The 23,484-nt window shown below is 36.1% G+C and overlaps 1 protein-coding gene across 1 annotated transcript in view; it reads right to left on the reverse strand.

Moving 5' to 3' along the window:
- Positions 1-23,103, reverse strand: part of LOC145683190 (platelet-activating factor acetylhydrolase-like) — a 74,721-nt gene extending 51,618 nt beyond the window's left edge. Inside the window, exons 1-2 of the mRNA XM_081754553.1 lie at positions 22,986-23,103; positions 7,734-7,823 (exon numbers count right to left, since the gene is read on the reverse strand). Coding sequence (XP_081610679.1) covers positions 7,734-7,797 — 64 coding nt within the window. The 5' untranslated portion in view covers positions 7,798-7,823; positions 22,986-23,103. The remainder of the gene's footprint in view (positions 1-7,733; positions 7,824-22,985) is intronic.
- Between the last annotated feature and the right edge of the window lie 381 nt (positions 23,104-23,484).

Raw genomic sequence — 23,484 nt, forward strand, 5'->3', positions numbered from 1 at the left:
TTTCTTGTTGGAAAATAAATTATGAACAGAGGCGGATCAAGAAAAGTGGTTTGAGAGGGACTTCACTCACAAAGACTTCGGTTTTTTCTTTCCTTTTCTTTTTCTTTTTTCTTGGGAGGGGGAAATCACTAGACTTTGGGGGGCTTGCATTACAGCTTATACGCATAAGAATGACTAATATTAGATTTTTTTTTTAAAAAAAAAGAAAGAAATCATGCAATTTGGGCGGGCTTCAGCCTGAAAGTCCCAAATCCCGTAAATCTTCCACTAATTACGGTTGAAATGATATTCTTGGACATAAGGAATAACCAAGGCAAATCAATTCAAGGGGATTTTTTTTTTCTATTCCTGAGTTGGCATTTTTGTGGGACATATCTAAACTACTTGAATGTGGTTCCTGTGCCGGTACTAGAAAATACACAATTTTCTTTACAAATATCGATAGTTCATACTAAGTATCGATACCGGTACCATCATTCTAATATCAATATTTGTAGACAGCATGCAGTTTTGTGTAGAAAGTGAAATGTATAAATACTGAAGGCAAAACATTGCACAGAAACGTTATGTTCGTATGTTGAACATATTTTTTTGTATGTTGTGCAAAGTAACCCCGCGTTTGGGGTTACTTTGCACCAAAGTTTGTGTTTCAATAACTATGGTTATACTGAATGTTTACTAATGAACTTACACTGATGTCTTCATTATATATCTAGCTATTATATGTTTAAAATACAGTATTATAAATCATTACGTTTGTAAGTTACATGCGATTTTCTTTAAAATTGCTTAAATCTTGTGCAAAGTTATCCCGTCTTACGGTATTTAACAATTTTGTCTAAACAGAATATCAAGTAAAAGAACTCTTCCTACAGGATTGAAGAATCAGTAAACATACAATCATCTGTGCACAAAAGCTTAACATCTTATACCTGCACTTACAACCAGACTCTTCACACAATATTGTCGCACTTTTTTTGCCATCAAGTTGTCATTCATATATTCCCTTTTAGTCAAAGTAGCGTGTGCATAACTTTGATGCAATTTCGTTATTTCAGATATTATCAGGACAAGGGGGTTGGCAAGATAGTCCAACATAGAAATTTCACGCTTGTTATTAGTATACAATTTATTAAAAATAATGTTCTTCTCAAATTCAGGGGGGCAATTGCCCCCTGCCCTCTCCTTTGATGCTAGTAGTAGATTATTTAGAATTCAATCATAAATTAAACTTTATGTAGTAACGTTGTTGGGTAAGCTAAATACATTTTGTGTCGGAAGGTTTCGCGTGTGGACCTTATATTACATAATTGATGAACTGCAACTGAAACTATATCTAATGTTTCAAAAATTTTCCAATAAAGGAATAAAAGGCAACACCCAGGTTACTATAAAACTTTCAAAAATTATGTATGAATAATAGCTTCAATTGTTTTTGACACTCAAAAAACTTGGGAGGGGGCCGCGGTGGCTCAGTGGTAGAGCGTTCATCTCCGGTGCCTGGGGTCCCTAGTTCGATCTCAGCTCGCGCCGTGTGGAGTTTGTGGTGGACAAACACCGTGCTCATGGGTTTTCTCGAGGTTCTCCCGTTTCCTCCCAAATTCTTCATTCCACTCATCTTTATAATCACCGTCTCCTTCAGCCTAACCGGCATAATCGTGAAACGTAAAACTTAAAGATTTTATTTTAAAAAAATTGGGGGCCTAGACCCCAGGCCCCGGGCTTATCCGCCACTACGTTGACGTGGCAGTAAGCCGGTCATATTGCAAGAGGAAATTATGGCCAATTGACAAAATCAACTCTTAACTAGATACCAAGAGATAAGAAATAACTTAATAAACGTCCACATACGAAGTGGTGAAACAAATTAAGAAACTCTGCAAACAGAGTGAGGTTTCTTCCAGACATATTTAAAAAGGAATGAGAGATTTGTTCCCCTGGAATTGATCAACTTCCTCCCTCCCAATTGGACAAGATAAATTAAATTGAAGTAACATGTTTCTATTATGCAGAGAGAAATAGTTGTTGGATGGATGGTTCAGCAAGTGTAAACTGACAATCGCTCAACAAATAATAATAATAATAATAATAATAATAATAATAATAATAATAATAATAATAATATGTATTTGTTTAAAAATGTACATCTAGAAATAATTTTGCAGAGATGACAACACTGCAGGTAATCACGAGGCAGTAATGGTGCGCAGGGCCATTTTAAGGGGGTGCACATGCACTCCTCCTTCGTTGTAAATGAAAATGAAATGAAATTAGATCTTTGAGTTTTATGTCCTACGGTTATGCCGGCTGGACTAAAGGAGACGGTGAGGATGATAAATAAATGAAATGGTGGAATGAAGAAAGTGGAAGGGAACGGGAAAACCTCGAGGAAACCAACACACACGATGTTTGTTCAACACAAAGTTTACTTGACGCGAGCTGGGAACGAACCACGGACCCCGTGCACCAGAGGTGAACGCTGTACCACTGAGCCACCGCGCCCTCCCCTTTCGTTGTAAATGTTACACTATCTAAAATGAGAAGCTAGCAGCGAAAATAGCAATAGTTTAAGTGGATTTTTCGTAAGTTAAAGGGAAAGGATTCACCAAGCAAAATAATATAACATTTCTTCAAGTAGAAAAAAAAAAAAACAAAAAAAAAAACACAGAAGCAAGGAGAAGAGGACTTTTGTCTTTAGGATTAGGATTAGGAATTAGATTTCTGGAATGTCGGCATCTAAGTCCATTTAGCCCGTTACATATATGAGGGATGAAGTCTCTCGGTGATCACACGATCTAATGAAAGGGAAAGAAGAAAGAATTGGAGAAGGAAGGGAACGGTCTGGGACCATGCCAGCATTATGTCAGGTACCATCCCAACATTTGCCTCGTGTGAATGAGGTAAACCCATAAAAATCTCACTCAAGACGGCTGGTCTGAAAAAGCTGTTACACTTTTCCGACCGAGTGTCCCCACCGGGAATCGAACCAGAGACAGCTCTTTTTCTGTATGCCGCTTGTGACCCTCTTTAAAATACTCCCCCCTCCATTCTATGCATCAGAGTCGTCAGGGAATAAAGAATTGTCACATATCACCTTGAACAGTTTCAGAGTGATTGGTTAATTTTAGTAAGTTACTGTTGCCCCCCCCCCCCGTCAGAAAATCCTGGATCCGGCCTTGATGGGGCGATAACATCTATATAAAGCGTTTGTCATTTCTCATCATTGTTTCGTCATTACATTGTTACTTGGCTTTTCATATTATTATTTCGGCTCCAAATATTAGATTTTACGTAACAATTTTAGCAGTCATCAAAAAAATTAAAGTGTAGTGACGTCAGCGAAAGGACTTGAAAGAACATTGAACTCATTTATCATCTAAGCATGACGGATGTACTTGACAAAGGAAATAAACCTTTTGATTTCCTTTTTCCAGAATAAGCAAGAAATGGAAGAATGACGTAAACAGAATTAAAAACTGAAATAACAGAGAAAAGTAATGTATTTGCAGTGAGGAAACTTGAAATTATTACCTACGTACGAGGATTATTGCATTCAGAGACTTGTGTTTTATTTATTTGTTTGTTTGTCAGTTTGCTGCTGAATACACTATGCTCAAATAGAAATAAGAACATGTACTCAGTATAACAATGACATATTCTTCTCTTTTCACACAATTGTATTTTTTGCCTTCTCTAAACCAAAGTTTTTCATGATAATAAACTTACACTAATCCTAATTTTGGAGTCACATCTTCTTTCAGCGATACGATATTTACCAAAGAACTAAGGATCATACCCAGGGCCGGGTCTATCATATGTGCAATACGTGCATTTGCACGGGGCAGTAAAATCTGTCATAACTATATTGTTTAAAATAAATATTTCTTGTTGGAAAAAAGACTTCATGATGATGGTAGTTAAATTTACTAAGCTGACTTTCTATTTTAATACTACATTCATAAATCATGTTTAAGTCGCATGACGTTAACATCACATGGACAGTGCTAAAGCAAAATGGTCAAACAAATAAATCCCAGCATGAACTGCTTGATTGTTGTCAAATAAAAGAACTCAATTCTGCAACAGTAGCGAACACCTGTTTCTTTTAGTTAGTTATAACAGTTTTGATATGAAAACTTGTCTTATCTTTGTGACAAACAAGTCCCTTGTCATTGAAGATGGAAACAATTTTTTCTTAAAAAGTAACAGATATAGGAGGAGAATCAAAAAAAAAAAGAAGATAAAAGAAAGCAATGGCAAGGAAGCAAAGAAGTTGCACTGGAATTGCAAACTGATATATTGAGATTTATGCTCGATATTGAGTTGTATAAAATAGATTATCATCTTTTCTCTTGCAGGTGTGTTTGTTTTATCTTTCACTCACATAATAGATTACTATTTAAACAAAAAAGACACAACGGTAAGGTATTTGTAGTGTTTAGGCCTGTCTAAGTGCGAGTGCACTTTCACTTTCCTTCGTTGTTCATGATGGGGTAACATACTTAAATTCGTTGTTTTTTAAGATTTCTTCTTTCTGGGGAAAGGGGTCTGATGGTCATGTCGACGATATATATATATATATGTGTGTGTGTGTGTGTTCTTCGATCCTATGAAACCTTCTAGACAGCATTTGTGAGAGAACAAAATAAGCCTTTTACGTTGTACTCTTGAAGACCAAACTGATGACATCATGACCCGCACCAATTTGACGAACTCTTTCTCAAATCACATATGATCTGTTTCACAATGTATGTGAGACTGAGTACTAAAGTAATCCAGCAGTAATACATGTTAGATAAGCGTTTTAAAAGAATATACACGCATAGTATATATATATATATATATATATATATATATATATATATATATATATATATATATATATATATATATATATATATATATATATATATATATATATATATATATATATATATATATATATATATATATTTGGTCTAGGAATTAATTCGTGCGGTTGGTACGCACACATTGAAGCTGTAGTACAAACACAAAGTACATAAATACCTTAAGAAAAATATTGTCCATCGCTAGCCACCACTTTCGCCCATCTGTCAGGCAATGTACGGATTCCGTGGCGAAAGAAGTCCTCATTCTTGGAAGCGATCCAGTCAGAGACCCATGTTTCGATATCTTCTGAAGAAGTAAACCGCTGTCCAATCAAATCGTTGTTCATGCAATCGAACAAGTAGTAGTCCGAAGGAGCAACGTCTGGTGAATACGGCGGGTGGAGTAAAACTTCCCATCCGACATTTTCTAAATAGGTTTTGACCGGTTTTGCGACATGTGGGCGAGCGTTATCATGTTGAACAATAAGTTTATCATGTCTGTTCTCCCATTCTGGTCGTGTTCTGGCCAGAGCTTGCTTCAAACGCATTAATTGTCGTCGATAACGTTCTCCATTCATAGTTTCACCCGGTTGCAGCAGCTCATAGTACACCACACCTTTCATATCCCACCATATGCACAGCATAACCTTTGCACAGTGAATATCTCGTTTTGGTTGTGATGGACCTGGTTCACCTGGTTTCACCCAGGCCTTTTTTCGTTTAGGGTTCTCGTAATGGATCCACTTCTCATCACCCGTAATAATTCGATGCAGAAACCCCTTTCTGCTCTGTCGTTGAAGCAGCAATTCGCAAATGGTTTTTCGTCTTTCAACGTCTCTGTCTTTCAATTCATGTGGAACCCAATGTGACATCTTTTGAATCATTCCCATGGCTTTCAAGCGTTTGGAGACTGTTGTTTGATCAACGCCTAATGCTGCTGCAAGTTGTTCCTGCGTTTGACACGAATCCTGCTCGAGCAATGCTGTCAATTCTTCGTCTTGAAATTTTTTGGCTGTCGAGCTCGCTCTTGGTCTGCCAAGCCGAAATCACCACTTCTAAACCGTGCAAACCACTTCTGACACGTTCGCTCAGCTAGAGCATGGTCACCATACACTTCCACCAAAATACGATGACTTTCAGTCGCACTTTTCTGCATGTTAAAGTAATGCAGCAGGACACCCCGCAGAAACACTTTATCAGGCACAAATTGCGCCATGTTCACTTAACTACAAACTGGTGTTGTTGACGCTTTAATCCACTGCCCTATACTACGAACGATACGCGATGACAGGGGTTTGCAACACATGTGTGGATACACGGAACTGTGGGACGCTCCGTTCGTTGCGCCATCTCTTGTCCACCCGCACGAATTAATTCCTAGACCAAATATATATATATATATACCATAAATCATGAAATGATTCAATATACATGTGTCTACAAAAGTTATCTCAAAATTTGACTTTAAAATAAATTTAAATATCACAATTTTGAGGTCATTTTTCTCATGACCCAATGGACGGATATGTTTGGATTTAGCATTTTCAATTTAGTATAAAAAGAGCAATTAGAAATTTATCCGAGCATGGGCACATTTTTCTAAATCGTTAGTTCTTTGGATGCATGCTTATCTCATATCACAATATCTTATCGTTATATTTCTGTTTGAGTTAAACTTTAGAGTTATTTTTTTTTTCTTTTCGTCCACTTCTACGAGCCAATTTTCTTTCAACTTTGCAGTCTGCTTCTTCCCAATGCAATACAATACCATCTCTTTATCTGAGTCAAATATTGTTCTAATCACTTTTTTGAGGCCACGGTGGCTCAGTGGTAGAGCGTGGTGCATGGGGTCCTTGATTTGATCTCAGCTCGCGCCAAGTGAGCTTTGTGGTGGACAAACACCGTATGCGTGGGTCTTCTCAGGGTACTCCCGTTTACCGTTTCATTTCACCATTCATTTCTCATCATTTCCGTCACATTTACCCATACCGTGGGACGTGAAACTTAAATATTTTATTTCCTTTTTTTTTTTTTTTTGCAATCATTTTTTTTTTTCGTTCTACCTATACCGACCCGATTTTCGTAAAATCTTGGATCCATGATTATCCTCTGATACCTATGGCTCTGAGTCAAGCTTTGTCATAACTTATTTTCATCCGGTTATACTGGCTTCATTTTCTTTAAATTTTGCACGCATGAATGCTTATACGCTGACAACATTTATGTCTGTGAGTCAAACTTTGTAATCACTTGTTTTCATCCGGTTCTACTGACCTCATTTTCTTTAATTTGGACGTATTGTACGCTTATAGTATACGCTGATAATATCTATGTCTCTGAGTCGAACTTAGTAATCACTTGTTTTCATTCGGTTATACTGGCTTCATTTTCTTTAAAATTTGCACGCATGCATGCTTATACGCTGACAACATTTATGTCTGTGAGTCAAACTTTGTAATCACTTGTTTTCAACAGATTCTACTGATTTGATTCTCTTAAATTTTGTGTGTAACTTATGTCCAGTGATAGTACAATATTCCATCAGTTCCTATTCTAGCATTATACTAGTCGTAATTACTTGCAAATTAATTAACATTTTAAGCTGCATTTTCTGCATGTCGTCTATTAGAGTCAATTTGCCATTTTTTTCATCTACTTCCACTGACCCTATTTCCGTTTAATTTTGCTTGCACTATATTCTATAGAAGAGGAACAGTTAGTAAAAATGATCATGATTATAAAAATAGTGGAATGGAATGTGGGAGGAAATTGGAAATAGTTTTTGAGAGCTTATATATCTTTTATTTATATACGAAAACTGTTCCTAAAAACCCTACCCTGGTAGTAGCAATTATAATATTCTTTCCAGATGTGATCACTTACCTTTAGGAATTGGAAGATGGAATGGATTCCACCACTTCTTCAGAATATCTTTCTTGACGATCATTGTCAAAACAATCAGGAGAATTTGACCTGAAAAAAGAAAGAAAAGAAGGAAGAATTACATTAGAATTGTGTTTTCAACAGTACTTCATTTGTGCTTCAAGAAAACTTTTTTTTCGATACCCTTAAATATGAAAATTATTTAAAATAATATTGTAAAAATGCATGTTAATACCTATTGGATAATCGTAATGTAATATTATTGTACAATATTCTTTGCTTTAAGAAAGGAGACACTTGGAACATTACACTTTAAAACCCAGCGGTATTGTACGCACGCTACCGCTGCCTCTTAGAATATTCCACTGTAAAATGCACTGATTTTGTACAGTCCGCAGCAAAAAACCTGCAACATGAGCAAGTAAGTTTATTGTGAAACGAAGAAGTCTTTTGCCCCAAAATAAGTGTGCAGGGGAGAGGACGCCGAGATTTCTCTGGCGTGATTCGTGCTACTTAGACGTTATGTTGATTCCATGCGCTATTAGGCGTAGTTTCACAATAAACTTACATGCTCATGTTGCAGGTTTTTTGCTGCGGACTGTACACTACCGCTGCCTCTTATAATATTACAATGTGAAAAGTAGTAGTATTGTATGATATCGCTGCCTCTTACAATACTGCACTGTAACACAGTGATATTGTTCAATATCGCTATTTCTCAGAATATTAGAAAACACAAAAATATTCTACGATATCGCTGTCTCTTGAAATATTACACTATAGAACGGACTGATGTTGAACACTATTTGCTGCCTTTTAAAATATTGCACAGTAAAACGCAGTAATATTGTACGCTACTGTACAATGTACTTATAATATTACACTGTAATGAAATGCTATTACACAATACCGCTGTTTCTTAGAATATTACACTAAAAAATGCAGTTATATTGTACGATATTCCTGCCTCTTAGAATACACACACTGACTACATTACATCGCTGCCTCTTCAGAATATTACACTAAAATGGAGTGGTATGGTATGATATCGCTGGTTCCAAAAATTTTGGACTCTAAAATGCAGTAGTATTGTACGATATTGCTAACTCCCGGAATATGACACTGTGAAACATAGTCCTATTTTATAATATCGATGTCTCTTATAATACTACTACACACTGATATTGTACGATAATAACCAGTAATGGGTTTGAGTATTTGCTCTGACACTCATGTGAATTGCTTCTAACAATGTGAGTAGAGGACAAAAAAGTCTTCATAGTCTTTCAACTAAGACTGAGAGACTATAGTTTTGAAGGCTTTGAGTCAATAACAAAAATAATAATTTGTGATTTATCAACTGAGGAAACTTACATAAAATTACCTGAACCTTCAGTGAAACTTCTTTTTTTTATAGCGATTCTACTTTTCTCACTGAGTTAGCAAACTTTCTTTTTCTAATTTAATTCAAGACTGGAAAAACACTTATGAAAGACAAGTAACCCTAAGTGTCAATGAAGTTCACGGTTATGATTTAATCATGGTAGTTGTATTATAAGAGAAGAATGCTAAAGAAACAGCGGCTTTTTAGAAGATTAACTGTGTTCACTGATTGTCATTCACACTACGTTAGGATTCACACATAATACGTTTTACAATGGTAATATGACATTGACCTACTAAAGTTAGCTGTTAATAGAATGGGAGGATAAGGATACCGCTAACGCTCGTTATTTTAGATTAGGACTAATCTACTGCTGGAATTAAACAACAAAGAAGAATGAATGATAACTTAATAAACACATATCAAATATAACAGTGGCGTAGGTAGGGGGTTGACCTGGCTCTAGACTTTTTTCCCACTCACCCCTGTGCACATAAATAAGTTGATAGAAAACTCAATATCTGAAAGGCATATTGGAACCCGCTTAGGATGCGTTTTTAATTGGAAACGAAATGATAAAAAGACATCTGAAAGGCATATTGGAACCCGCTTAGGATGCGTTTTTAATTGGAAATGAAATGGTAAAAGACATCTGAAAGGCATATTGGAACCCACTTAGAATGCGTTTTTAATTGGAAACGAAATGATAAAAGACATCTGAAAGGCATATTGGAACCCGCTTAGGATGCGTTTTTAATTGGAAACGAAATTACAAAAGACACAGATCCAAGTGTTAATTATGTTTTTAAAAAATCATTTTAAGTGATTCAGATTTTAAAGATACAATATTTCCTCCCTATACACTTCAATCAAAGTGTAATAAAATTCCAGGTTCACCTACATTGAAGCAGCTAGGATTGCTAAGTGTGCCATGTCAATTACTTCTATAAATCCTTAAGTTTTACGTCCCACGGTTATGCCTGCTATGCTAAAGAAGACGGTGGTGATGAAAAATGAATGAAATTTTGGAATGAAAAAAAGTGGGAGAACCCTGAGAAAAATTACGCACACGGTGTTTGTCCACCACAAATCTCGCTTGGCGTGAGCTGAGATTGGATCAAGGATCCCTTGCACAAGAGGTAAACGCTCTACCACTGAGCCACCACGGCCCATTTTATTACTTTTAAGAGAGCTCCTTCATAACTAAGCGGCTAGCGTATGCGTCTTTGGCATGGGAAACCCAGGTTCTATTCCTGGCGGGAGGTCATGTGGTTCGGATCCCACGTTAAGCTGTAGGTCCACATCTTATATAGCCTCGCTGCTGAAAGGGACGCTAAACTAATAATCAACTGATCATCAATCTTACTTCTAAGAAATGAAAGAACCTTACAGGGGCGTCATTTTGGACTTCGCTTGAGGGAGGATAGAGCACGACCGACATAAGACTTCCACGTTTTGTACTAATATATTTATTAGTAGACAATCTATTAAAGTATATGTATTGTTCAAACTCTTGGGGGGGACAATTGCCCCCTCCTGCCCCCACTAAATGAAGCTCCTGGAACCTTACCTGTGGCCTTACGGTATTCTAGGGGGACGAACAATATTCTAAGGGGACTTGACCCACTTGTCCCCTCTAGTCAAGGGCGCCCATCACGGGGGAAAAGGTGGGCGCTCGCCCCCCCCCTTGAGGAAATTGTACTTCAGAATATCGAAAATCCAATAGAATTTTTACATTAGTTACAGCAAAATTTGAAACTATTTTTGAAACGTCGCTTATACTTGCCTCCGCTTGAAAACCACAACATGGGCGCCCTTGCCTCTAGTTATACCCACTGCCCCACCACCCACCGTAACCCACGACCCAATGACCCACCACCCACCATGACCCACTCTGACCCACGACCCACTGACCCACTCTGAACCACCACCCACCGTGACCCACCATTTACCATGAACCACTCTCATCCACTTTGACCTACTCTCACTCACCAAAATCCATCGTCATCAACTCTGAACACGATCCACGGCCTCTTCTGAACTGACTAAAGAGTTTACGCTTGTAATAAAACAAGACTGTGAAATTGTCACTAATCGGAATTTGAGTTTCTAGTCAATCGCTCAAGCACCACTCTGTTACAATAACGGTGGATCTGACCTTTACGATATAAAATGGTAAAGTGTTTGTCAGTGAGGAAATTGAAACAGTTCGAAGTGGGGGGAAATTAGTGTGTGCCTAAAATATACTTGTACTAAGAGAGTATTCTTGCAAGTGTTAATTTCTAAACGCATTCCACAAGAAACTTCTCTTCGCAGGAAAATACCCCTGTACAATATGGAAAAGGTTATGGTTTCTCAGTTCACAGTATTTTTCACACAAAAGACTTGAAAAATCAGTTGTTCATAGGGTATAAAGGTGCTCGGGTACCCTATGTGAGAGCATCTCCTAAAGTATGTTCATAATTATAATTTGTGCAATCACTAAAACACCACGTTAAATTTAAGTTACAAATATGCATAATTGCAATTATTATGAATATTCCAAAGTAGTTTACCTAAAGCAAAGAAGAGACTTACTAAAAAGTAGGTACAAAGTTGAATAACACAAATAAGCCATTAGTAATACATTTTCCGTAACTCGTAATTTTCCACCTTAAAACAAATCTGAAATCGGATTTATTTCCTGTTGGTAACTTTTTGACGGTAAATCATCCGCAGTGGAATGATATCCATCCTTCAGCCAAGAAAAACTAGCTCGTCTACTTTGAGCTTGTCTAGCGGTGGGCCATTAACATTGATGAATAACAAGTTAGACAATGTTTGAGCACTTAATCTATTTCTAATATCAGTCATCTGTAAATTCATAAGGGGAAATTCCCGTTCGCACTCTGTCGTGGAAATTTATAATACTTCTACCCGATTTCTGCAGCTTCTCATCGACAATCTAATTGTTAGACTTAAGTCTGATAACAATTTTTCTTGGTAAGTTTTGAAATACTCAGCAAGAAGTATCATATCTCTATCACTATACAACATCTTATCCATATCGACCATGTCAGTTGGCAATGTCGACCCATGTAGAACAGAAACTTCATCTACCACGCCTTTGATAGGGAATCTTGTGAATAAATTATCAATTAGAGCCTGATAAACTGATGATTTCTTATTTGTTAATAAATTTAATTTTTGTAATTACACATGAAGTTTTGATACCATTACCAAGTTCCCTCCCCCGTCTAGAAAGCGAAAGCGAACGAGCTTTCTGGAAAGTATTCAGAGGTGAATGGGAATTTCCCTCCTTCTTCAACTTCAATTACCACACTGCTGTTTGCCATGTGCCAAATTACGATGAATTTAAATTAAATTATCATAGTATAATTATTTCCTTGTTGAATTATCAATACTTTTCAGTGGAAAAAAGGATGAAATTTCAAAGTTCCAAATCAAAATAAGTAGACCAACGAAAAGGGAAAAATGTGTAAAATTTTCCATACAATTATGCGTACAATCCAAACTTCAAATTTCCGTGTAATTAAGCTTACAGTACAAATTTTATGCCTATTTTTCTCACAACTTTATGGGTTGATTGCCCTGTGCTGTGAGCGCTCCATATAATAAACATAAGCTTCAGCAATTATTATAGCAGAAAGCAATGGATATAAGGAGCCAAGCACTGTATTTTTTGTTTCTGATTTTTTTTCTTAAATAACATCGATTGTTTTCGATCATTTTTACAAACCAACTCACTACCAATTTTCCATATATAGAAAGTGTCCCCCCCCCACATAAAGGAGAATTTAAAAAAATGCTAGGACACATTCTGTTTATTTTCAATAAAGAGTTAATACACTGAATTTCAGCTCCGTAAGTTTAACGGCTTGCGAGATACCCATTTTTTCCGCAAAAAATCGGATCCTCACTTCCTCCATAGGATATTATGCATTATAATAAAAGCAATATAACATCCCAATTTGGATTAGGGCCTAACTATATACCAAAAGTAATTTCATTTGACTTTGCCATTTGACCGTGATGATCAGGCACACATAGTTACATTCAATTTTTTATAAATAATTTACATATTACAGTGATTCAAAAATGTATTTTTTCCAGTAGTTAGCTCTAAAAGCCCACAGGTCTCGAAAGCCAAGTTGTAGTGTAAGTCCTATTGTTATTATTACAATTAAAAATATCAATATCCAAAAGTGCCTGAAGTTCTTTTTTCACTTGGTTAGATATACTCACCTCAGGTAAGTAGACAGAAACAAGTGGAAAAGGAAGGGAAATGAAGGTCTTGAAAGTAAAACGGTGACAAATTGACCAGTCCTCAGAAGATACTCTCTACAATGCAGTGATCAGAGAGGGTAGGTAGATCATACTCAGTCGTGGGTCGCAGTGGGTCACGGTGGGTGGTGGGTCGCAGTGGGTCACGGTGGGTGGTAGGTCACAGTGGGTCACGGTGGGTGGTGGGTCACAGTGGGTCGCGGTGGGTGGTGGGTCACAGTGGGTCACACGCTGTTGACCCACGACCCACTGACCCACTCAGATAACTTGACCCACTTGACCCACTGACCCACCGACCCACTTCATCTCTGGTTATGCCTATGTTTACCTTAGTGCTAACTACTTTCTTTAAAAAAAAATATGTTAAACGGTTTAGTTATTTCATCATGTTTTTCATTTTATAAATACAAAATGAGAATTTAAAATGCTGCAGAAACTGATCCCCGTTTCCTTCTTTTAGGAACAGAATTTTCGGAAAGGGTTGAATACATGTCAATTTATTATTAACTCTTTTAGGATTTCCACTTTTTAAGGTAAACTTTGGACTTTCAGTCAAACATCTACTACTTTCTTACTCTTTATCCTAGGATCATGGTTCATACTTAATTTTTCTCACAATAGTGCATCGTTTCCAATGACACCACTAACAGTGGTCCACTGTCCGTATTATACACCAGAAACGGGAAAATCGGGAGTTTTTCGAATTTTGTCAAAATTTTTGCATCTCTTTAACCTGGGCCTGGGTTCACGTAGGGATATGAAAATCTCTTGAAAAATACGTAGTTATGTACAGAATGCGTGTTCAAAATTTCAATGTTGTATCTTGAAAACAAAGTGGGTAAAAAATTTTGAAAGTGTAAAGATAATGCATATATATGCATATATGTATATATATAATTACTGCGTCATGGTTCAAACGCCATTTTCTTCAGTATTACGAGCCCTTTCCAACGGCATCACTCACATGTCCGTATTATACGTCTGAACTGAAAAATTCGGGAAAAAAGGGAATTTTTCTAAAAAAAATCACTCTCTCGGAATATTTGTGACCCTCGGGCCCGTAAGGATCTAAAAAAAAATGAAAAATAGCCAAAGGTACATACACACAATCCGTATGCAAAATTTCAATCTGATATCTTGAAAACTAAGGACGTGATTTTTAAAAATTTTCCCTTAGGAGAAAAATAAAAAGTCACGTCCCTCCGTCCCCACTTGGGGCGGCCAAGTTAACCATCCGGTTCGAAAACGCATATGGGGTATTTATAAACAACCGGCTTAAATGCCTGTTATAGGACTTAAGTAAGCGGTCAAAGACAACACTACTCTATGGTAACAAAAGTTACCATAAATCCTAAAAGAGTTAATAAGGTGTTTATATACAATCGCTCTAACTTTCTATTGGTGAAAGCAGAATTGAAAAAATCGCTTTCGTTCACGTTATTGTGTGATCAGTTTCTATAACATGATTAGTGGGATCTGTAAATTTAATTTCGGTCTAATTTTATGTTGTTTTTTTTTACAAAATTTTAATATAATGCATCCTCACATTCAATTTGAACCCACCAAAATGATTTGGACCCCTCCCGAATTAAATTCTTTCATACGTACCTGTACTTAAGTACCAGTTAATCATAATAGGGTGACACAATACAGCATTCTACAGCATTCATTTTCTTAGCATTGCAAGAAAATTAGATTTTTTTTTTTCGATTTCCCGAAAATGGCGCATAACAATTTATATTCACCCATATCATTTTCTTCATGTTTTGATTGGTGTTATGTTTCATTTTTGAACACTTTTTTTCTTTGTACACTAATATTGTAAAATTTAGAATATTGAATCCTTTTATATTAAGATATGGACAAGGGTGCCCATCAGAGGGCTCAAGGTGGGGCGCTCGCCCCCTAAGAGAAAATCGTACTTGGGAATATCGAAAACCCAATATAATTTTTACATTAGTTATAGCAAAATTTGAAACTGTATTTGAAGCCTCGCTTATATTTTCTCCCCTTGGAAACCACAACATGGGCGCCCTTGGATATGGAGGATTCTTTTTTACTGTTAGAAGATTGGATAAGCAAACCTGCTATACACCAGCCAAAAGGTTTCTTGAGGAAGAACATGTTTATTAATGTTGTGTTAATTCCAGGAATTACAGAGTTAACTAACAACAGGCTTATTAAAATAAATTCGCTGTTTTCTCGGAATATTTAAGCAACTTTTCCAATAGCAGTGAATGGAGAACAAGTGTAAACAAATATTCGCATGCACGCAAAGAATTTGTTTCATAGTGAATATGAAAAAGAAAAAAAAAATTAAAACAAGGTTCAGTGTGTCAGTTTGCTCTAATACTGCGTTTCCGAACCTAGCAACATATACCTATATAAACCCATTTTCCTAATATCTTGAACTACATTATTCTATATACTATTTCAGGCTTTTCCGAATGATTTTTCTCAAAATGGGAAGGGCGGTTGTTGACTGAATTATGGGAGGCGGAAGGGGGAAAAAGATATTATTACTTCTAGTTTCAATACTGGAAAGAGACACTATCACTTCTGGGCTCTCTCTTTGACTCTGACTAATTTTAAACCTCACCCAACGGTAGTAAATCTTAAGTTCAAACACACGTCATATTTCACAAAAATTCTGATTTCGGAATTTTAAATTCATCTCTCATTCTTGACCCATTTCAATTTCAGGAAATACAAATGATTGAGAACCTCAGAGATTACGTACCTGGTTTCGATTCCCGGCGGGAGCTCATGTGGTTCGGATTGCACGTTAAGCTATAGGTCCATGTCTCATATAGCATCACTGCTGAAAGAGACGCTAAATTGAAATCAAATCAACGCCATATTGCATTGAAATCGAATAATTTTGTAATTAAAACAAATTGGTCGGGTTAAATTAATTCTTGATAAATTTCAATCTCAGATATTGGTATGATTGGGGAGCCTAATGTATATGACCATATATAAGCATACGGCTATCTTACCGTGTATAATCGAAACCAGATAATTTGAATTTTTTAATTCGAAGGGAAGATTTCACCTCTCGCAGTTGATCGTTTTCAACGCCAAGTAGTGGCAAAAGTTGAGAAGATTCCAAGATAATATGCCATGTTATATTAAAATACAATTATTTATGTAAAAGTTATGATTAATAATTATTGTTTTATATTATGAAGTGTGCATGGCAAAATTTCCAAGTGTAAGTTAATTTATCACTTACACTCTCTTTATTCTTGGTTGATTTACACCCTAAGCAATTACGATAGTAGGAAAACCCTATAGAAATACCTACAAACTTTCATATTTTCACATATTGAATTGTACCCGATCCCTATAAGACTTTCTTACTAAAGTAAATACGTAATTAACAGAAAATTGTCCGGGAAGAGCAAAATCAAATTCTAAGAGGCCTAATCACTGCGAAATTAAAATAACGCTAATTTTACAGAAATTATGTGGTATCTCCAAATAGGTAAAAATAATCGAAATGTGGAACAAGAGTGCCCTAGACAATATTATTTTGCATGAGGTATCGTTATCACGAGTCACCTAGTAGTTTTCTGTTCGCAGCCATTTATAAACGCGAAAATAAATGCCGATTTTCTAAATGACTGGAAATCGAAAGCAAATAAGTGAGTCATGATAATGGTATCTCATGCAAAATAATATTGTCTAGGGAGCTCATGTTCCACTTTTCGATAATCTTTTATCTATTTGAAGATATCACATAATTACTGTAAAATTAGTGGTATTTTAATTTCGCCGTGATGGGGCCTTACTGGCACAATATTTTCTAAACGACGTACAGTGCACAAGAATGTCTTCTAATTGCAATTAATCTTTGCTCCGCGGATGGAGGAGGGGGAAGCAAAGCTCTTTGGAAGTACGTATGTTTGAAAGAAACACTGTTTCTCACATCTTGTTTCGAGGTGAAATACAAATCAAAGTAGTTTTTGTCCAAACCAATATGCAGGGTACAGAAATAACCATTCAACAATAGTGCAAAAAACATTGGCCAACACCTCTACCAGGGGTTGGAAACGGTATCAAACAGGCGCCGCATGAATTGCCGCGACTTACAAACAGTGTTGAATTCAGACATTTTCACCCGGGGGAGAATGTCAACTCCTCGGGGGGAGGGTTGTTTTTCTGTATTTTTGCAAGAAAGCAGCATATTTAACAATTCCATTCACATGCACATCTTAGCTAATATTGAGACTAATTGCTGATAAATATTCAATGTGAGATTATAATTAAAAAAAAAAAAAACAATCGTTTGATTGCATCTAAAACATTAAATAAAGACTGGCAAAAATATTTTACACTAAACTTTAACTGCTATTTACAGTAGCTATTTATGTTATTATTTCCTATATTCAGTAGTTACTGTTTGCTACTAATGTAGAAGTTTTTAAAAAGATTTAAATTAACTCAAATATTTTTTGTTCTAAAACATATATAGGAATATCTTAACAAAAAGTTATCATTTTTTCTCACACTTCTTATTCTAAATCAAGCATATTAACCTTGGTTTCTTCACTGCATACACACCAATAGTTAGGTTACGAAATCTTCAGTAGGGTTAGTGCCGTGTCGTGGAAAATCAGCGCTTGGCGCGAGAGTATACGACCGCACCCCCGTATATATGAGTGAGGTCGACGGACCAGCCGCGAAAGGTGAGAAAATTTTAAAAAGTAAACCCTACTTTTCCTTGATTTTGAGCACTTTTCATTACTTTTTTCCTTTCGTTTTATGTATGTGCACATGTGTTTCATTCCTCTGTTTTTCTTTCCTTTTTTCCTCCCGAATTTTCCACCCCTTACTTCGGCGCCCGGGGCCGTCGCCCCGCTTGCCCCTCCCCCGTGGCACGGCACTGAGCAGGATCTTCGTCACATTCAATAGCAATCTTTCACTTATATACTACTATTATATTGATAAATTCTATATAAATCTCTAACCCAGGAGGGATAACTGTTCCTCCCTGATCCCTCTAAATGACGCCCTCTGAACCCCATCCTTTAAATGACTTATTTTTAGTTAAAGAAAGGTGTGTTTACTTTAAGAATCGTAAAACATATTTAAGTCTGTTACTTCCGATGCGAGAAATGGGATTTAAGAGCTCTATTTCAAATAATGCAATAATTGTGCATTTTCAAGAACTGAAGTCTCCTGTCATCAGAGATCATATGGAATGATCGAAAGATCTTCCCTATCTTTCCTTTCCTATCTATCTGTGCTAGTGCTACCTACTTATATATAATATAGGGCGAGATATAGTACCTACTAAACTACAAACCTTTCTTCAACAGTTAACAATTTCATATTCTGCCAAACTCGGTCATAGCGTTAAGAAATACAAGTTTTATTGACTGTTTGGTATTTTATCTTAGATGTTACATGTTTAATATTTATATAGAATGCGTCTGCGTCATTTATATGTATATTGAGAGATTGGATTTCGTCTGCACGTGTACGGAAAGAAAGCAAATAATTCTCTCTACATTTTGTGACTGAAATTTTTTTAGTTTCTCCGGGGGGGGGGAATGAATTTTCTTCGGGGGATATTCCCCCCGGGCTACCCTCTGAATTCAACCCTGCTTACAAAGCGAAACAAGCAAACGCAGGTGTTTGTTTTCTGTCTAGTCAGAGTAAAGATTCATTTCTGGACAAAGTGCTGACATGTGATAAAAAGTGGGTTCTTTATCATTGGTTGGCTCTACATGAGAACTCACTTCGAAAGAAACACAATCACCACTGCATCAATAGAAGGTGTATTGTATTGCTCAGGGTACCGTGCATCACGACCTGCGGAATCTTGGCCTGACAATCAGCACAATTGTGTCTTCGCAGCAACTGGACTGGAACGCATACATAAAAATTTAACACCGTGGAAGTACTGATTGTGAATCATAGAAGTAGGTTTATTATTCTGCTTCAAAACAACGCAAGGCCACACACACTACTAAGATCACTCTTGATATTCCTCTAAGTCAGCGGTTCTCAACTGTTCTGTCATGACACATTGGTGTGTCACGCAGTCCCCTAGGGTGTGTCGCGAAATTTTAGAATTTAAAAATCATTAAGAAATTAATAACAACTAGTTAAAACAACTTTAAACAGAGTATACCAGTCAATGTCTTCAGCAGCAGCAAATGCTCAACACTACACAGTCATTACATCATAAAAACCTACAGGGTTACACTATAATAATAATAATAATAATAATAATAATAATAATAATAATAATAATAATAATAATAATAATAATAATAATAATAATAATAATAATAATAATCTATTATATAAAAGAGAACGTACAAAATCCTTTGTTCCCTCATCACGCTAATACGGCTGAACCGATTTCTTTCATTTTTGGGGGGTTATTAGGATTTGGACCCTAGATGGTTTTTATCATATCACTTTAATTTTTAATTAACAATGTCTTGAGATAATTGACCATTCAGGTGTCCACAAATCCTTTGTTATTAGTTCATCGTATTTATATGCAACCCGCATGACCGTGTCACTCGGCGGGTTAACATAAATGACAGGCGATATACAGCGGAAAATAGCTTGAATCTTCTGTTTAAAATTTTTTAATTGATTTGCTTATTTTTACAGACACTTTTACAATATGCCAGCACCGGGATGACCGCAGCGAAGCGGGGCGGGTTAACATAATGACCGCAGCGAAGCGGGGCGGGTTAACATAAATGACAGGCGATATAATGTTAAGATTTACTGCAATCTTCTATGGTTTTTATCATATCACTTGAAAGCGAAAAAGTAAAAATTATCTAAGTAACAAAGTTTATTGCGTTCCGGGGTGACCGCAGCGAAGCGGGGTGAACGCTGCTAGTCTATTATATAAAAGAGAACGTACAAAATCCTTTGTTCCCTCATCACGCTAATACGGCTGAACCGATTTCTTTCATTTTTGGGGGGTTATTAGGATTTGGACCCTAGATGGTTTTTATCATATCACTTTAATTTTTAATTAACAATGTCTTGAGATAATTGACCATTCAGGTGTCCACGTATTTATATGCAACCCGCATGACCGTTAACTCGGCGGGTTAACATAAATGACAGGCGATATACAGCGGAAAATAGCTTGAATCTTCTGTTTAAAATTTTTTAATTGATTTGCTTATTTTTACAGACACTTTTACAATATGCCAGCACCGGGATGACCGCAGCGAAGCGGGGCGGGTTAACATAAATGACAGGCGATATAATGTTAAGATTTACTGCAATCTTCTATGGTTTTTATCATATCACTTGAAAGCGAAAAAGTAAAAATTATCTAAGTAACAAAGTTTATTGCGTTCCGGGGTGACCGCAGCGAAGCGGGGTGAACGCTGCTAGTAATAATAATAATAATAATAATAATAATAATAATAATAATAATAATAATAATAGTGCAGTTTTACTATATGGGTCCATAGTATAAGTAGTAGTAAGAGTAGTAGTAGTAGGAGTAGTAGTAGGAGTAGGAGGGTGTCTTCCCACTTGCGACAGTCCTATTAGCGACAGGAACTGTTAACTGTCTTATGAGCGACCGATTCGATCTGTTAATTGTCCTATGAGTCACCGATTCGTTCATACTAGGATAATTTAAGAAGATAAGGTTCTTTCTTCTTTAACTTGTTTTATGCTAATGTGATTTAGAACCTAACAAAATGTACTATGAAAAATTTCGCTCTACCTGAATTTAATACGTGAGAATGCTCTCTTTACATTAACAATCTTTTATACGTTTTTCCTAATATATTTTTGAATTAATTTCTATGAATAAATTGACTCTATCAAAGGGAAAACTAATTAAATATTTAGAGTAGTTCCACCTTTGTCTATGATTCTAATATAATTAAAAGTTTTATGTTAAAATGATACGGAGCATAAGTTTAGATTGAATATGTTTATGGCATAAGAAAGAAATCAGAAAGAGGTAGGGGCACCCGAAGAAAATTTTCTAGGGAGGGACATCTCCATGGTTGCTGTATCACGTCTGGTTTATCTGGTATTTAATATACGTGGATTGCTATATTACGTATACATTTTGTGAGCCAGGGGGGCGACCCCTGTCTTCCCATCGGTCGCCCATGGAAAAAAAGGTGTTCACCATTTGAGGATATCAAAGAAATCTAAAAACATGATGTATTCGAAGAAATTATTACACAAGTTACAAATTTCTCGCAGGACTTAACAGTTCGTCTAGTTATAAGGAATCATTTCAGATTGCTACATGCCAAGCTTTTATGTAAAGTCAAAACAAGGGGGAAGGCAAATTAAGCAATTAGTTTACGCTTTAGTAGCTTATAGGAAAAAAGGTAGTTTAAAGTGTTGGTTTACCTTTTAAATTGTTTAGAGTGAACTGCATTGTAATTGGTGGGATTGGTCGAGAATAGCCAATCAGATGTAAGGGATCTCAAAAGCTGTCTTTTATCATTGACATTTTTCCCCATTTTATTCATGGAGTCTTTGGAAGTCTAAAAAGTAGATAGTTGGCGAAACTGTTATACGTTTAAGGTTTTCAAAATAAAATATATTACTGTGCTTAGTGGGTAATTAGATCTGAACCAAATTAAGTACAAAAAACAGAGCTTTTGAAGAAAGGGGATATTACAACTGGATTTTCAATAATTATATAGATATATACTTTTCATGGAAATATCCCTGTTGTCTCGTTAAGTTATTTGATGTTTTATGTCAAATCTAACTCAAAATTAAAATAAGTTTTCTGTGCATTCACAGTAGAGGAAAAGTATATTTGACGAACAATATCACTGGCACGTACGTATTTCATACCAAGGTTGTTCGGGCGCTAATAACGCGAGAGGCAAACATATTTTACGAGAAGAAATCATATCATCTTTCATCATCTCAGTGTAAATGAATCGGTCGCTCATAGGACAGATAACAGTTCCTGTCGCTAATAGGACTGTCGCTTCTGGGACTAATTCGAGTAGGAGTAGTAGGAACGGGTTAGAAGCCCCACAGGGGTTCGTTGGGTTCTGTTCTCGACATAAAATGGCCAAATTAAAGACTTGCCGATTTTTCCTGTATATTTTACAATCTGTGGATCCGTATAGTAAAACTGCACCATTATTATTATTATTATTATTATTATTATTATTATTATTATTATTATTATTATTATTATTATTATTATTATTATTATTATTATTATTATTATTAAAATCAAACGAGTGTGTCGCGGTGTTCTGGAGTTTCAGTATAACAGTGTTATTAGTTTAAAAAGGTTGAGAACCACTGGGTTAAGAAATTATAAAAGAAGGCCATGGATTAATTAGTTAATAATAAATAATAAAGATTAATTAGTAGTAGGAAAAAGGAAGTCCATCCCAAGAAAACACAAACACGATGTTGTCCACCACAATTTCACATTGGTCAGGATTGAATCATGGACCCTTCGTACTAGCACAGGGCACCATGCACTCATATCCTGAAACAATACTTACATGTTAGTATCCTACGGACATCCAAGGATTATTAGAATAATATTAAGATGATTCAGTGTCCTTAATCCTTAATTCAGTGCTTACCTGAAGATCAGACTCATTAACCACTCATTCCGAAATGCTCTGAGAAGACAAACGAATCGCTGAGACACAACATTTGCATTGGAATAATAAAAAAGAAAGAAGCATCTAGTACAACAACTGAACAAAAGTCATAAAGTGTGTATTGCGCTTTAATAACAATAGCTTTTGAACAGCAACTTCCGATTCTGTCATTGGTTGTTTGTTTCTCTGACATCATCATTCATGCCGTTGTTTGTTGTTCTTCGAAAAGAACATACTATTAAATTTGCTGTCACATACTCTGTATCACCATATGGAACAGTCAATGCATACGCAAATAAAAGGAATTCCCAATAATTGTGGATATAAAGAAAAAGAAAAGAAAAGATGCATGAGAACAGGCGGGAATGGCCGTGTTATTATTACGCTGTATGTCTTTTCTTGAGGAATTCATTATACATTGTTAGGGTTGCCATTTTTATCCATTGTTAAATGCAGAAAGATATACGATGGCTCAGAG

Source organism: Thermobia domestica, chromosome 4 (assembly GCF_964235325.1).
Source record: "Thermobia domestica chromosome 4, izTheDome1.hap1.1, whole genome shotgun sequence".
NCBI lineage: Eukaryota > Metazoa > Arthropoda > Insecta > Zygentoma > Lepismatidae > Thermobia > Thermobia domestica.